Source organism: Eurosta solidaginis, chromosome 1, assembly GCF_040869045.1.
Source record: "Eurosta solidaginis isolate ZX-2024a chromosome 1, ASM4086904v1, whole genome shotgun sequence".
NCBI classification, from domain to species: Eukaryota; Metazoa; Arthropoda; class Insecta; order Diptera; family Tephritidae; genus Eurosta; species Eurosta solidaginis.
Window position 1 is genome coordinate 31,828,002 of NC_090319.1, and position 18,256 is coordinate 31,846,257.

Consider the following 18,256-nt stretch of genomic DNA (forward strand, 5'->3'; position numbering starts at 1 on the left):
TACAAACATAAATAAAATTTCATGTACTTTGTTTTTTGTAAATTCGATGGACAAATGTTAAAATTGTACTACGCCGGAAGTTGATGTATCAAATCAAATAAAAAAGTTTAAAATCAGCTGTGCCATGCTGCCACCTTGTATCGTTGCGCCATGGCTGAATCTGATTCTAATTCTCTTTGATTTGGTGTTAAAATAAAATAAATTAATAAGTAAAATTAAAGAAAAAAAACTTGTTCAATTTCTATATGCCTCAGTTAAAAAGTTCATTCACCTGCACTCCAGTCTGCTATCTTTTGTTTCTAGGCTCTAAGACTTTTTGTATTACCACCCCTGTAGGAAACCACCACAAAGGCCTTAAAAACGCCACTATATAAATTTGCACACTGCATATACTCAAATATTTTGGGGTAGCAAACCAACGGGGAGTAAAGGGGGAACATAATTTTCGGTGCTGGACTCCACGTCCGAAGTCAGCCAGAGTGCCTGTGAACGCTCCTGCATATCATAGCTAAATAGTCACCAGAACTGTCCGAGAAGAACGAGAAAAGATAGAAGAAAGGAGTCACCGCTGCTGATTACGATCTTTACTTTTTATTTAAATTAAATAATTTTAGCCAAGTGTTTTTCGTTGCTTCAATATTTAAATTGTATTTGCCTTTTTTCTTGTTGCAATATTATTATTTCTTAAGGTTCAGCTTACCAGATATTACCTTCTTTGTATAATTTTTTTTGAGCCACCCTAATATTAAGTTTAGATATTTTCGAGGCCTTTTTATTTAAGCTGGTTTTTTCTTCTATTTTTAATTTTTATTGATATTGCTGTAATACGAACCATCTAGTTTGTTTTTTTTGTAATATGTATTTAATTAATTTATTTGGTTCTTGTATTTTTTTTTTTTTGCATCTCAATAATCAGAATTTTTTCTTCGTAGTACTCTTTAATTTTCTTAGTTCATAATTTAGTTATTTTTTTTTTTACTCTTTTTAAATTTCGATCTGCCCTAACACTAATTTTAGACTAAGTCATCGCCCTTTTCATTAAATCAGTTTCTCCTCTTCCTTTAGTTATTTTCAATTCCTCCTATTTTTCCAATTATTTTTATTTTTTGCTCCTTTGTTTTATTATCCACATCGCGGTTTTGGTGATCTTTGCCCTTTCTTTCCTTTCGATGGAATTTTCCCATTTTTTTTTTTTGCGTTTTTTTGTGCCTAGCTCCTTTTTCTTTCTATAATTTTCCCAAACTCGATTTTCGTGCTTTTGCTTTTTGTTCGGATTTTTGCCATAGTTATTTTTGTTGTTTTCTTGATTTTCATTTAACTAATATTTTTATTCAGTACATTTTTTATGAAATTGAGAAAGACTATTTTTTAAACACGTCTATTTATCTTACCTCAAAGTAATTTTTTTGTTTCTCTTTATTTCGCACCCGATTCCTTTTTTTTTTACTTAATAGAAATTTTTTCTTTTTCCTAAATTCGGTTTGTTTCGTTTTAAACATTAAATTTCATTTTTGCAGTATTCTTGTCTAGCCTTTCGTATTCCTTTTTCCACCTCCCTTTGCCTTTCATCTTTTCCCTTGATCACCCCCACCTTTTCCTTTGCAACACCCTTTGTTTTTCTCACCAGCAAAAGGTTAACCACGTTTATCTTCATTCAAAGTTATTTCGCGTTTTTCTTGTTTTTGTTTCCATTTCATTTTTGTTGAACGTAAATTACTAGTTTTCACTTTGTTTGCTCCATTGATTTCTTTATATTTCTTTTTTTTTGTCGCAAGACGGCCATTTTTTTTTTATTAATTTAGAGAAAATTATTTTCCTGTGATTCGGACGGCAGCCGCGTGTCCGAATAACTTCCAACCTAGTTTTGGTTACCTCTCTTACCTCCTAGTGGGCATTGGAACAACTTCCAGCATTTATATATGTATATGTATATGTGTTAAGTTTTTTTGTTTGCAGCAACCCTCTCTCCGCGACGCAGGCACCTTTGTCACAGGAAAGATCAGTGAGTGCTAGATGATAAGGTATATTTACCAAAACAAGAATTACTTGCCTACGTATATAAATATTGATAGTATTGGAAGCTAAGTGTGGTAGAGAAGCTATCGGCGCACGAAGGTCGTCCGATGTACCACGGTTTCATCATTTTTTATAAATTTTTTTGTTTTTTTTTTTTTATTTTTAATTGATTAAATTTTACTTTTGGCTTTTAGTTTTATAAATTGATCTTTTATTATATTGCGCTTTATTCCTTTTTTTCATCTTTGCACATTTTTATTATTTTTCGTTTTATTATTCTTTTTTTATTTCCCATCTTTGTAAACTTACATGTAATAAACTTCCGTCATTGAAATTTGTTTGTATTAATTTATTGCGGATTACATTTTGTTCCATTTTTTTTATTTTGAATCAAATTTCGTAGTTCCCTTTAGTCATTTTTTGATTTCATTGAATTCCCTTTGTTGAATTTTTAATATCATTAAGCAATTGCTTTTATTTTGGTTCCCATTGGGTTAGTTATTTAAGAGATTCTATCAAATTTTAGAGCGTTAAGATTTGTTGAAGTTATACCTACCTGAAGGTAGATTACCTTTTTGAATTCGTATATTTAAGTTTAGGTGTTTAATTTAGATTAGACCTTGATTTTTTATTTTCCCTTTATCACGTTTTGCATTTTTTTTATATATAATATTATTGTCTGAATAAACTAAGCTTGTGAAATTTTATAACGAGACTCTCTATTCGCCTTGTTTATTTATCTTTTTGGTTTTTTTATGGGGTGAAAGATTAAAGCCATGTCCGGCTAGTTAAGCAACTGATTGGTGTGGGTGTTGCACTGGTGCATTAGAGGGGGCGCGAATGTGGCATGACTAGGACAGAAAGAACCGGATAGGAACATGGGACGATAACGGACAACAGACTTGTGTCAGGCTAAGTGGGCTTCGCTCGGTATGCGGAGTCATAGCGATGCCCAAAGGCTACGTACCATGCGTAGAAAGGGGAGGGATGACTCCACCTGGCACGGACAGGCCTCTTTCCTTCATTTCCTTTTTTGTTGTCTTTATTATGCACCCAGGCATGAATCCCTATGTTGCAGTCGCTGAGACAAGAGACAAGAACATCTAGGAAAGACAGGAGCTGCTGCATTGGGCAGATATCGCAAACATATATATTCTGTGCTGACAGACAGTGCAAAAGGTGGTAGGGACTAAGAGTCTGTTTCCCTGACCTAAACGATTGCTAGTGCCGGAAAGAGGGGAAGAAGACGGGGGCTGATGCGCAGTGCAACCGACTCTAATGCGGAGATTGTAGTTATGAGTAGGAGCGGCCGTATGAGCTGGTGGTGCCATGGGGCGCTAAGGCGCAGACTGCGGGACGCCCTTGGGCGTGAACAGCAAGGAGCCACAAAAGATGTATAAAAATTACGAGGACGTCGGGTTTTGGGGTCTAGCCCAAAAAAACCCATCCGATGCAACCATTCCTTGCACGTGGCGCACTGACAAGAGTGTGACCGTTCTAAAAAGATTCTTTTCCGGCATACGCAGCAAAACCATTTCTCAGGACCGAGGTCAGGTGTAGGACACGGATTGGGTTCGATACCTTCCCGGATCAGGAGAGTATGGCGCAGTTCCGTTGCAAGGATCTGCTGGGAGGGTGACAATTTGTGGTAGGGACGCAACAAATTAAATGGGGTTACACTGAAATTATAGCGCCCGTGGTCGGGAAAAATCCCGAGTCGCCTTGGGAAGCGGGGCTCTATGCTCGTGTCCTGCAGTGGCACAGCCACAAGGTCTAGAAGCAGCAAGCAGCAAAGGTTCTTTCCAAGAGGATGGAATTTGAAGAAATTAATGAAAAGCTTGTTAACATTTTAAAACTGTTAAGTTTATTAATAACTTATAAATTTGAAAATGATAATAAAAAAGAGTCCAAAACGATGCACAAATCTATCAAATTTTTTTTAAGTGATATATACTATGTACAAGTAGAACTGATACGTAATAAAATAGTTTAAAGCTTTCCGTAATAATCGAAAAAAATTGCATTTTACAAATCCTATTATTTGACGAAAATAATTAGGGCCGTTCCATTGGCTTATCGAACTCTGGCTCTGGCTCAAATCTCATTGGAACGATCTGGATCAACTTTATGAGAGCTGGCAGCACTAATAAAAAAAACATCTGTTTTGTTGAAAATAAGTAGAAACGTACACAAAATTTTAAGATACTGATAGAATTATTAACATTTAAATAGTTTTGCACGTAAGCAAACTATTTATTTTCCTTACATCATCTTCAAGTTGTTTACTCTGTCATTGTTTTTGCTTTTAAATATGGCGAAATCTTGTATGTATACACAATTGTACACATATTTAGTTCAGGCTACAATGGCTCAACTATATGGTTCGCTCATCTCACCAGCTGATTTTATTTTTTTCATTTCACTGGAGTAGGGATTGTCAGAAGGAGATGGCAAACTTAAAATGAAACCAACGAATTTACAACATTTTCTTACTACATACAAATGCTGCTAAGTTTTATGTTTTCACTCCATTCCATTCGTCTAACACCTACATGCTGATTTTGGCAATGTGAACAAAGGTGTGTTGTTGCTGTAGAGATGAGCCAACCATATAGTTGAGCCATGAGTGCTACCAACTCAAAAGTGGTTAGCTGTCAAAAAATCTATTACAGAAAACGAAACGAACAAAACTGCTATACGGATCAGAAATTGAACCAGATAAATATGAGGATCACAACGTTGTTGTTGCATTTGCATGTTAAATTTCTATCCGTATCTCGCTCAAGTCTCAATGGAACGTAACTATTGAAAGCGATGCACGGTGGGGTTTTTGATAAATCTAGCTGGCCAAAACTAAAACAGCAGCTATTTCTGTTAAAAAGGTAGTTTTCTTACTTCATTGTTATGAAAGGAAATATTTGACAGTAAATTCACGATGTTCCGCGCAGAATTAGTATGGATCGAGCCACCGGTTTCGGAGGAACCCGGGTCATTTTTGGCATTACATGAGATATGTATGTCAATATGGGTACCAAACGAAAGGTATTTTACTCCGCATTTCTATCGATACTTTTAAGTAGGGTTGCCACTTAAGGTTGCCACCTCACCTTTTTTATTTTTCTTTGTATATCCACTACCATCTCTGAAATGTCTTCACCGATTTGAATAAAATTTGGTACATCGATATAGTATTACATTTTAAGACTTTTTTCACCTAGGTGTTGCCACTGAGGATGTTTTCACAAGGATGCCACCTTTTGCCAATAGGGGTATCAGCCTATTACAGAATTGATCACCACTCCAAAAATTGCGGGTATGCGCAGCCGTTTTTGTTATTAAACTTTGAAACAAATACAAGCTTATGTATTGCCAAAAAATTACTGACTGATATGCCATGAAAAAAAGATATATCTTTTTGTTTGAAAGGTTTTTAAAAAATTTAATATTGAAAAGTAGTAGTATTACAAGTAGAATAAATCAGTTAAAACATACGGAATACAAAATCTAACATATGAATTAAAAACACATTTACCTGTCCTAAAGGAAAATGTAGCTAGATTTAATTAAGGCTTAACAAGTGAACAAGCATTTAGGTTAAAAGGGTATATTGCTTTTTAATCCAAAAATACATCGAACAACAATAAAGCACACAATTTTTATACAATGATTAGATGTGCGCGGTTAGCTCCGTTGACGTTGCAGATGGGTTTTGAGGTATGTATACTATTCAGTGCACATATAGGAACGCCAGGGAGTATATCAAAACAAAATTTGGAATAATTTCAAAAATCGACTATTGGCCAGCTAGATTGATCAAACACCCCGCCGTGCGATGGTAACTGCAATTGTAAGAACATCAAATTTCGTTAAGTGTTGCACCAATTGTATATTCGTATATTTTAACGAAAACACCGCACGAAAATATTTTTGTAGTGTGCAAAAACCAGCATATTTTTTTGTTACCCTTATCATCTAAGATGCTTACATATATATTTTAAAATTTACATTGTACTTTTACTAAACATAACACATACATAAATAAAAAATTATAACATTATAATAATGGAAACCATTCCGGCATTTAAAGGAATTCCTGCCGAAATTTACATCCAATGTTTGATGATTGTGAGCGACAAATTCAATAACTGCAAGTTTTTAAAAAATAGGTCTAAAATTAAAGTACAATTTTAGCATAAATATCGTAAATTTAAAAAATTAAAATTAAATCTATAAAATATACAACTAATGCGCTTCGCAAATACGGTACTGCACTTTCCAAACACGTAGTACGTATAACTGTCGGAGCTTATTTCTTTGTCCAACATATCGCACACTAAATCAAAAACAGTCACAACTTCGATATCGATCAAGAACGAGTAGGTATAAAATAATCGCTCGCGCTTTCCGTAACACAAATTGTTGACGCGTCGCATCGAACTTTGGATACAAATTGTTCGATAACAAATTAGGTGTCGAATTGCCTTTTTGAGAGTTATAATTTTATGCTTTGGTGATTATTTAGGGAATGATTTTCTCTTCAGAGATTAAGAAACAAACGCTATTTATAAAAAAAAATATTTTGGTAGCTCCAAAAAGCTTTCTAAACACCCTTTGAAATCTGCAAACTAAAGAGATCATACCAAAATACGGCAACTAAAATGCCATCATCAAGCGTTCGCTATCGACTTGAAGTATCGAATCAACGAGTGTAGACTATCGGAAAGCCACCCCAGCATTTTTTTGACTTGTGACGCTATTGTTGAAAAATTGTGAAAAGTTTTCATTCAGATGTAAAGAGTATTATTTTGATTTGTGACGCTATTTTTGAAAAAAACAGAAAAGTGAAAAAATTTTTGGTTTCATTCAGAAGTGCGATTTTTTAATAGAAAAGGTGAGTATTTTGAATGTATTATTTTGACAATTGGCGATTTTTTATTTAATATCATGCAAAAATTTATTGTTTTAGTTTTTAAATAGCTTTCGAAAATGTCATGCCCAAATATTGAACTTTATTAAGGCGTTGTGAAAATATTTAATCCAGATACAGCTGCTCGTCCTAATAGTCCTATGTCTGATAGCAGCTCAATTTGGCGATTTCGATAGTGAGTTTTGTCCGTCCGAAATAATTACAAGTAGCTCATCTGAAGAATATTCGTCAGAAACAGAAGAGCAAATATTTTGCAGGAAGAGAACACGTGGTAAATATACAAAATAAGCAAAAATCATTGAGGGACGCTGGACTTTCTTAATGTACATCTCTTTCTATGTCAAAAAAATAGTAAGTGCTAGGAAAATACGCTCATCGTGCGGAGAAAAATGCCGCTTACGATGGAATGAAAAAATTTCCATGCCACTCCGCTTTAAAATATTTAGCAACTTTTGGAATCTGAGTAATTTGCAGAGACAGAGAGAGTTCATAGCTAGCCACATGAAAGTAATACATCCAAAGTACAGATACAGCTGTACGCAAGGGATACGCAAACTAAACAACGCCGTTTTCTTCGATGTGGATTCGAAACTCATAAGAGTATGTAAGACATTTTTTAAAACAACTCTAGATATAAACGACAGGGATTGAACAAAAAAATGGTGAAGGTTTTGTTGAGATTGACCGTCGTGGAAAGCATGACAATCATGTTAAAGTTTGTCCTGAAATTAGGAACAGCATTAAAGAATTTATTGAAAAAATTCCAAGAATTGAGTCTCATTATTTGCTTGCTCAAACATCGCGGGATTTCACTGAAAATGGTAAAAGTATTGCCCATCTATACCAAGATTATAAAAAAATTCGAGAAGCAGAAAATTTAAATTTCGGGAGTAAAACTTTGTTCTATATAATACTATATAATATTCATATAATTCAATATTTCTTTGTTCAAACCAAAGAAAGATCAATGTGATCTCTGCGAGTCTTTCCTTCATGCAGACGAAAATGGCAAAAGAGAAATTAAGAGATTAATTAAAAGACACTTAAGTCGTAATCCCATATACCTGCCAGAACAGTACACAAGCCTAATAGCAACTGCGAAAAAGACAGGCCCCCATACAAAGTTCGGGAGATAACCTATGACATCTTTTACGATTTAAAGTCACTCCAAGAAAGGTGGGGCCAAAACAATGAAAACTTGACATTAAAGTCTTGCATGTTAATAGAGGTTTACGCCGATCACTTTATCGGCGGCGGCGGCGTGGGCGGCGCGCCGGCAGACGCCGGTGTTCTTACTTTAAAAAGCTTGATTTTTCTATTTAAAAAAATAGTATTTAGGAAAGGTTTTGTTTGTATGAATTTAAGGAAATCAACGTGTTGGCCATATCGGAATGATATGGGGGTTTTGACTCAAGATCTCGCAGACCGTTCAAAAATGTTCAGGAGTAGCTCCTTGCGGAGGGATTGTCCCTCGTTCACTTACTCCAGAGAGGCTTCGAACCTAACCCCGGTCTTTGGAATTGGTACTACTGCATCTGCTGAAAAGAAATAGAGATTCATAAAATAGCCACACTTTTGTCTGCATATCCCGTGCAAAGCGTAGTTTCACCTAGGGTTAACTCCTAATAATCGTCGCGAACACAATTTCTTTAAATCATGTGTGGCTGCTTGGCGGTCACGCACAAAGGCGACTTACGGTTGCTATTAATGGTCTATTAATACTCATGACTCTCGTGGCACAGGGCGCCTCCAGTTTTTTTTGGCTGTTTTTAAGAGCTACAAGTCCCGATGTGCGAACGGTAACAATCCCGAGCACCAGTCACTACCACGCCTCCTGACCCTCACACCATATGCCAGCACAGAAGCTATGGAAATCATACCTTCGTCGACGTCACTTTCCTATAAGCTCTAGGTGAAGATCCGAAGACTTTCGAACGGATGATTTTGTCGCGCTATGCTGCTGAGCTACACCAGAGAAACACCTTGAAACGTTAGGGAGTGACTATACGGCCAAGGATGCTGCCCTCGTCTAAGTGGATGTCATCGCGGAATGGGTGAAAATCGTATAATCCTCGGCGCATCTACATAATTAAAATTTTGCAAGGACCCTGGATAAAATTTTTAAAATGTAGACCAAAGTTTGCAGACGTTTGTGTTCATATTATTGATTTCAATAGTCTTCGTTAAATCAAAACGATATTTTAGAATGAAAGTCGACCGATTTTAAGTTGAAAGATGTTTACTGCTGTTTTCCGGCCTTATGACTAGTTCGACTGTCCACTACGTTAGGGTAGTAGCACACACGGTCATTAGTTCGACTGTCTTGGGAAAGCTTTTGCTTCACCACTTTGAGTGTTCTTGCGAAGGACAAAGCCTCACCTGCCTACGTATTCACATTTGTAAAAGGAACCGTAACGTGTAGGGGATATTTAAACGTGGTCGATAGGCTATAATCAATGTCATTCACTCCAAGTGACTAGTTTTGGATAGGGCCGCCAACTTTATGTCAAACCGGGGGACTTGGGTGTTGAAGGATGAAGTGTGAAAATCAAAATTAAGATTTCAGACGCTATTGTATAGTTTCGCAAATAAACAACAGATTTTTGAATGTAAACCCAAATGATTTTTCAAAACCTTCTCATACGTACATATATCCTCAACTTAGTATGAGGTAAGAATCATTTCAAAGGAGTGTTTATGCCCCTAGAACCTACTAAAGGGGTTTGGATCACTGATTTCGCTTATTCTTTCAGCCAATCGCAATCTAATTTTTTTTTTTAAATCGGCACTTTTTTTGGTAATTTGCTTTTTTTTAACAACTTGAGGACAATTTGAAAACATGTTCGCATTGGGTCATTTTTTTTGAATTCATCGTTCATTATTAATTTTTTGAAAAAAAAAAATATGCAAATTGAGCATATAAATTTATTATATAAATTTATTTTTAGGTTTTGTTTTAATAACTTGGTGAATTGGGCGATGCAAAGTCCGTGTTAAACTGACATCGAAAACGCCTGTTTTTATAAATAACTTTTGAACAGTTAGAAAGGGTAAATTTCGCAATTAGTTTCTTATAACTAGCAGTGATGCCCATTAGTTGATAACACTTTCGACCAATTTTCGACATGAACAATTAATTGCCTAAACAGTCTTAAACGAGTAGAAAATATAGTAACGCGCCGGACGCCGCCACGCCAATATTTTTGACATTCGGCGGCGGCGGGCGAAAAACGACCCTAATCGCCGGCGGCGGCGTTTATCGGCGGCGTATATCTCTCCATGTTAATCAAGAAAACATGGACCCGTTTTTTTAATAAAACATCATATAAAGATACCAATTACCAAAAAGCGTGTGTAACAAAAATCAGCTCTACGCTTTTTCCAGTTTTGGGTTGTGCCCAGTAAGTATTTTATAGCGTTTTCTTTTCTGGCTAAAGTGTTACGCTTTTTGTACGCCGCGCAAGGGTTGTTCTATTCTAAAAAACAGGCAACGCCTTTTTATTTCGTTCTTTTGTGAATATTGTTGCCTGCTCGCAACGCAAAAGCGTTAAACTTTTATCCTGTATAAAATGGCGGTGTGGCAGTGCAACTCTGTGAAACTTTCAATTCGCTCTTAAGTTCCACATATACTCTGTTAATATGAGTGAATATGGTGAGTTGAAATGTTCTTTGTATGCACTATAAATGTTGAAAATTTTCTGGGGTAGGAGTAACTCTATTAAGGCTTTACCATTTACTTACGCAACAATTTCTTTTACAAAAGAAAACGCTATTAGATAAAATGTATATGTAAAGCACAGTAGAATTTCAAACATCTTTTTTAAAATTTTTTTTGTAACAGTGGTTTTAACTTTTTTTGTAATGACTTATTCCAGGTTATGTTTACTCTATTCGGAAAGGCTAAAACTACCCATCATAAAGCAGCGTGACATACAGGAATTAATTAAAAAGCATCATATACCAAACAATCATAATGAGGCTTGTTATAAACACCTAATAAGTGATTAGTTTAATGACACTCTTTAAATTAAAATTTAATTAATATATTAAAAATATAATTACGTAAACCGTAGGTCTAATCCTGTTAAATTTTTCTGTTTCTATTTTCTATTTAGCTGGAAAAAGGAGACTGAGAGAAACTTCAAATATTCTTTCACTTAAAGAGTCACAATTTGACATACAACTAAAGAGTCACAAGTCTAAATTACCATTTATTGTATAAATAACGGCACAGAACTAAAATATATTAAGCTAAATCATTTTCTAAGATGGTTATCTTTACTGAGGAACTCAATTTGAATATTAAATCGCAAAAATGTTTGTAAAAGCAGTTTTTTGCCTCTCCTGAACATTTCAGATTTTTTGAGTTGTGACTGTTTTTCATTTAGTGTGCGACATATATGCAATGCAAAGCGCATAATGCATAGTGCAAAACAATTGCATATAAATAAGTTTGCCTTTTAAAACATATTTTGGTGTGGTGATAATTGATTGCAAGTGTCGGTGACTGCTCCTTTTTATTCGGATGTTATTTTATGTTATCTTTGCCATTCGCTTTTGCTTTTGTTTCAGTATTTATTCCTATAATTTTGTATATTCTTACTATAACAATGCTCATTCCGAGTTTATGTATAAATCCTCTTCTCTCTTGTCTTCCTTTCCGCCTTTTCCTAATATCCCGCATATTCGATTTTCACCTTTTTTGTATTTGCATTTTTAATCTTAAATTTTCTAATTTAACACTTCCTTTGTATATAGTAACTTTTAAAAATTGTTTTATTTCTTTTTATTTTTATTATTGGCAGCACGTGGCGGAGTCAATGGGCGCGCTGAGCTTCCAAAATTTGGATAAACAAAGCGACGCTTATCAGCCGGTTTCAAAATTTGGAAAGAACACATTAGTGTATCATCCACAGACATCATTGCACCTGCAATAGTAAAGGATTTTAGGATGAAATTAACAAAATAAAGAAGAAAAATAAAACAAATGGTTAAAGCTAAGCGTCTATTGAAAAAAATCGCGGACGTGCATTATCTTGTAAGACAGTGGTCCGAATTGACTTGGGAACTTCGACGGTTGTGCTTTTGTTGCGACGACACAATATACCCTCCGGGGTTCAATAAGTTTTATTGTTAATTATAGTCCCATGTCTGATATAGCTCCGACACTAAGTCGTTCAATAGCTGTATTTTTTTTACTTCTATATACGTTTAAGAGCGGTACGCAGATCACAAGAAAGTAAAAATTCCATATAAAAAACGCTCAAGAAATGCTCAAGAAAATTCCTTGTGGTAAATTTTCTTGAGGTAGTACACAGTTTACAAGAAGTTTAGTACGCTACTTTACTACTATTTTTCCATCAAATTTGCATACGGCAACACCGGTTTCCACAAGAAATATGTCAAGTGCCATATATTTCTTGAAGAAAAAAGGTAAACTGGAAAAATTAGGTAAGCACATGGTTTTTTAATTTTTCTGCAATAAATAATTATTATTTTATTTCAGAAATGGAACTAACAATAGCTGCAGCACCAAAACGCAAAAAGCGCATAGTGAATTTCACGGCGGAGAAGAAACGGGCACTTATAAGGGAAGTGACATTCTTTACATTTATTTTGTTTATGTGCTCTTCTTCTTGCTTGTTTCACTATTCGTCGTGGATATTTAACCCTGCCTTCATAACGTTATTTTGTATCCCTTAATTCATAACGATACGCCTGCCAGGCGTATAATGTTTAAGGACATCACCTGATGATTAATGAGTACATCTAAAAAAAATCTTCATGCTTCAGATATTTCAATGTTATTTTTTTAATAAAAGTCATTTTTATAAAAAGCAATTGCTTATTTTAATACTTTTTTTTTAGTTTTATTTTCATCCAAAAATCAACAAAAAAGCCAGTATTCTTTGCGGGGAACTAAAAGTTTCTTTAAAAACTAAAATAACAATTTTTTAAATAACTCAGTAAGTTACCAATGTTAATTCATAAAAGTACAATTTTAACATTCTCTATACATGAGTTGCAAATAATACTTTTATGTTCGTTGCATACGGGCTTTGAACATTTCGTACAAGTCATTTTAGACATACGTCGAATTTTTGATGGGCAGAATGTACATACTCAGTAGATAACAGGTGGTTGTCTTTTAGTAAGGCAGATAGAGTAGGTATTCCAAAAAGGGAACGAATTTCCATTGAACTTGTATCTCCAAACGTTTTATTTGTCATGTTAGTTCCACGTTTTAGAGATATTTCAACATTTGTCCACTGCGTAATTTCGGATATTATTTCATCCGTGAAAAAGGCATCAAAACACGAGATAGGTTCGCAGAAAGACTTCCATGCTCGGGTAGGAGGACCTCTGGCTGTTCGAACGATGTTCATTGACAGCTCTCTTCCAGCATTTCTTCCCTTTGAAGTAGTCCAGCAATATTGGCTTCTACTTCGTATTGTGGGCTTAGGTACTACAATTATGCACTTATCGCAGGACCGTGTGTCATTTAAGGCTTCATGTGGCTCATCCACGTCTGGTTGTGTATTCTCGATACTATCTTCTTCATCAACATTTTCATCTTCTGTGTCACTCCAAACAACATCTTCTAATAACTCGTCTTCTACTTCACTATCCTCTTCCGAGGAACTATAGTCGCAGGTTCGAAAGGTTTTGCAGATACTTAGCGATTTGCAAGTCGTCTAGTCCTTCACTTCTTACTATTTTTGAGTTAAAATTTCTACGACGATGGCCTAGGTACTGTCACGGATATTAGCATCACTAAGCTATACCATCACTAGGGCGATGCTAAGGCCATGCTAAGCGATATTTACGTCAATAATCAAATCATGTATACACATATATAAGGCAGCCGAGAGATGTCACACACAGATGCATTTACTTATACGCCTATGTGTGCGCGAGAGACTGTAAACTGCAAACATTCACATCAATAATTTAATCATTATGTATCTACATAAACGAATAAATAATTGCGTCTACACATATGTACCATGTACGAATGCGAGCAGCGGAGAGTCAATGCACTAACACATGCATATATCTGAGAATTTTGAGAGCTACTGGACTAGTAGATTCTGGAAGCGCCTAAAAGATGTATAAAATTGTGCAATTTTAGTTATAGCTGAGAAGTTTGAGAGCTCATGGACAATGCTAGTAGATTCTAGAAAAATGCGAACGAGGAAACCAATGAGTATAAAGGGCGACAGATGTAGAGGCGCTGTAATTCAGTTTGAGTTGAGCACTCAACCAGTTATTGATTAAGCACGCGATCTGGCGGTCAATAGTAGTTTAATTTGAGTTATCAATCAGTTTGGTTATTAAGCCAGCGAGTAGCAAAGTATAAGTGTTATTGTGAAGTACTTTAATAAAGGCCATTTTTCCATTCTTCAATATTGGAGTTATTTATTCAACAGTTTAGTGATTCGAACTTAGCAGAGGATTGCAAATAAGAGGATTTGCAGCAAATTCGTTACAATTGGTGTCAGAAGTGGGATTGTTGAATAAATTCCAGAGGACAACAAGGCCATGGCAAAGTTCAGTGAATTGAAGATCCAGCAACTAAAGAAGGAGTTGGAGAGCCGTGGATTGAATACAAGCGGCGTTAAACTCGAACTTCAGGCACGGCTACGAGAGGCAATGGAAGCAGAAGGAATTGATGTGGACGAGCATGTCTTTTATCCTGATGAGGACGAGACAACAGCAAAAATTGAAGAGAAAAATGAAACACCGCAGACAATGGCGAACACAGACCTGAACATGATGTTGGCTGCAATATCGGTACAAATGTCCGAAATGTCATCACAAATATCTACCAACATGTCGTCACAATTGGCATCCCAACTGGAATCGCAAAAGACAGAAATAACATCTCAAATGTCATCTCAGCTGGAATCGCAGTCGATACAGATAACATCCAAGATGGAAACACAGCTCGAAGAACAGAAGACATATATGGCATCCCAACTGGAATCGCAGGACAACTGGACACGCATAACATCAAAGATGGAAGAACAAGAGGAGCGCTTATCATTGCAGGTGGCACAAATGTTTTCACAGTTAGAAGCACAGGAAGCAAGGGTAACATCAAAGCTGGAAGCGCAGGATGCAAAAATTGCTCAATTTCAGGCAGAAGTCGATGATTTGAAGGGTCGTATGGAGCAGTTACAATTAAATCGTCCAGCAGTTTCAGCGAGTAATCCAAAGGTAAAAACACTATCCTTTGACGGTTCTGTTCCTTTCCAGGTCTTTAAGCTACAGTTTGAGAAGACCGCAGCAGTGAACAACTGGAATGTGGAAGATAAAGTTGCCGCACTCTTCGTGGCATTGAAAGGACCAGCTGCCGAAATCTTACAGACTATTCCAGAGTACGAACGGAACAGTTATGACGCATTGATGGCTGCTGTAGAACGGCGATACGAAAGCGAACACAGGAAACAGATATTTCAAATAGAATTGCAAAACCGCTACCAAAAAGCTAACGAGACTTTGCAGGAGTTTGCTTCGGACATTGAAAGATTGGCAACTGCGGATGCACCCGTGGAATACACGGAAAGAGTGAAGATTCAGAGCTTTATAAATGGCATACGGGACGTCGAAACGAAGCGAGCCACATACGCGAACCAAAAGCAAACATTTTCTGCACTGACTCAGGAAACGGCGTCATTATTGAGTAAACCAGCATACAAAGCTCATCGTGTGGAAGTAGAAAGGCCAGGGTGGGTAGATACAATTTTGGAAGCTCTGAAGGGATCACAACAGAAAAATGCCGGAGTTATGAAATGTTTCAAGTGCGGTAACCCAGGTCACATTGCACGTCATTGCAGTACCAATTCCAATAGTCCAACAATGTGGGTGGCCGTAAACGCAGAGCTGAAGGAGACGAGCAAATCTCCAAATCCACTCAATCGTTAAACTAAAGCGAGTCAGCCGCAAGGGGCGACAGCTGGCTCCCTCAATTGAATGCCCCATAATCTCTATCTCGCAAATTGGAAGAAGGTCAAACAATGTTACTGTCGGAGGACATGTGGATGGAAAGGAACGTTTACTGACTGTAGATACGGGTGCATCCCATTCCATCATTCGATCAGATTTAGTCAACAAGAAGATAAGACCATTGCTTGGAGCAAGATTACGTACAGCCACGGGAGAGGACACCCAGGTAATTGGAGAAGTAGAATATGAAATAGCAATTGGGAACGTCACGGTACTTCACAATTTTATAGTGGCAGGTATTGTTGCTGAAATCATAATTGGAGTGGACTTCTTAATCAACCAAGGCATCAAGATCGATATGCAAAGCAAGACGATGAGATATAAGAACATGGATGTGCCACTTAATTTCGACTACGAGAGAGGCTACAGCAGTAAACGAGTGCTGGTGGAAGAGAGTCAGCAAATACCACCAAAATCAGAAGCAGTCATCTGGGAAAAGGTTGACGCAGATTGTGGGACAAACAAATTGTGGGTTGTCGAAGCAGCAAATAAATCAGCACTGAACATACTTGTAGGAAAAACCCTGGCTATGACAAAACAAGATGGACGTATTCCGGTAAGAGTACTCAATGAGTTCAAGTCACCATTCAATTTGACCAAAGGAGCCATTTTGGGAAGATGCCAAGAGGCCAAAGTAGTTATTAACTGTGAACAGCTCCAGTTTCATCTAGTAATAATGATCTTTCAAATGATATCACGGCATGGACGCATGGGCTAGAGGAAGCCTATCAAAGTAAGGCAAAACACCTGCTCATAAAATACGCGAACATATTTGACCAGGATGATTCCAAACTAGGCCGCACCAATGTTGTGAAACATCAAATTGACACTGGAGATGCGAGACCGATCCGTCAAGCTCCACGTAGTGTTCCACTGGCGAAGCGAGAAGTTGTGAGTCAAATCATACAAGAAATGAGTGACAGCGGCGTCATCGAACCATCAGCTAGTCCATGGAGCTCACCGGTAGTACTTGTAAAGAAGAAGGATGGAAAAATGAGGTTTTGCGTGGACTACCGAAAGTTGAATGACGTTACGAAAAAGGATAGCTACCCGTTGCCAAGAATTGACGACACTCTGGACTCGCTATCTGGTACGAAATGGTTTTCCACGCTGGACTTGAAAAGCGGCTACTGGCAAGTGGAGGTGAAGGAGGAAGATAAAGAGAAAACAGCCTTCAGTGTCGGTGATGGTCTTTGGCAATTTACAGTGATGCCTTTTGGACTTTGTAATGCACCAGCTACTTTTGAGAGACTCATGGACCAGGTACTGAAAGGACTACATTGGAAAACATGCTTGGTGTACCTGGACGACATCATCGTATTGGGCAAGAATTTTGATGAACATCTTAGGAACTTGGAGGAAGTTTTCCAAAGAATAGCTGGCGCTGGTCTAAAGTTAAGTCCCAAAAAGTGTGAAGTAAATTATTTGGGTCACAAGGTAACGACAGAGGGCATCTGCACTGCGAACGAAAAGATAGAGGCTGTAAAGGATTGGCCAAGACCACAGAACCTACATGAATTAAGAAGTTTCCTTGGGCTGTGCACATATTACCGCCGATTTGTACCAAATTTTTCCAGCGTAGCCCATAGCCTCCATGAGCTTACAAGAAAAAATAAAGCTTTTGAATGGAAGAAGGAGCAAGAAGTGGCTTTCCAAACATTGAAGGAGCGTTTGTGCACTGCCCCAATGTTAGCATATCCGATTTCAGGAGCAACATTTATTCTAGATACAGATGCGAGTGGATATGCTATAGGAGGCGTTTTATCACAACTGGTCGATGGACAGGAGAAGGTAGTTGCATATTACAGCCGTTCGATTGGAAAACCAGAGAGGAACTACCGTGTTACGCGGAGAGAGCTGTTGGCATTGGTAGAGTGCATTAAACATTTTCACAAATACCTCTACGGCCAGCGATTCCGTGTCAGGACAGATCACGCAGCGTTGAAATGGCTTCTGCAGTTCCGTAATGCGGAAGGACAATTGGCACGGTGGATCGAGCGACTACAAAGCTATAACTTTTCCATTGAGCATCGAAAAGGCAGTACCCATGGAAATGCCGATGCAATATCACGAAGACCATGTAGTTTGGAATGCAAGCACTGTTCGAAGGCCGAGGCTAAAGAAGACATTATAGATGTCCGGCTAATGACTATAACGTGTACGGATGAATGGGACAAGGAACAACTAAGAAAGTGTCAGCTAGAAGATACAGATCTGTCACATGTTATGCAAGGGCTCGAACGAAACGAAAGACCAAGCAGAGAGGATATGTCAGCAGAGAGTCCCATTGCGAAGTCATATTGG

The 18,256-nt window shown here is 37.1% G+C and overlaps 1 protein-coding gene across 2 annotated transcripts in view; it reads right to left on the minus strand.

Moving 5' to 3' along the window:
• Nucleotides 1–18,256, minus strand: part of LOC137250954 (serine/threonine-protein phosphatase alpha-1 isoform) — a 100,404-nt gene that overhangs the window by 41,993 nt on the left and 40,155 nt on the right. Inside the window, exon 7 of one of the 2 annotated variants that reach the window (XM_067784734.1) lies at nt 8,137–11,871. The exons of the other annotated variant lie outside the window; for it this stretch is intronic. Within the exon in view, the coding sequence (XP_067640835.1) occupies nt 11,720–11,871 (152 nt within the window). The 3' untranslated portion in view covers nt 8,137–11,719. Of the gene's footprint in view, nt 1–8,136; nt 11,872–18,256 lie in introns of those variants that run through there. 2 annotated transcript variants of the gene reach the window in all.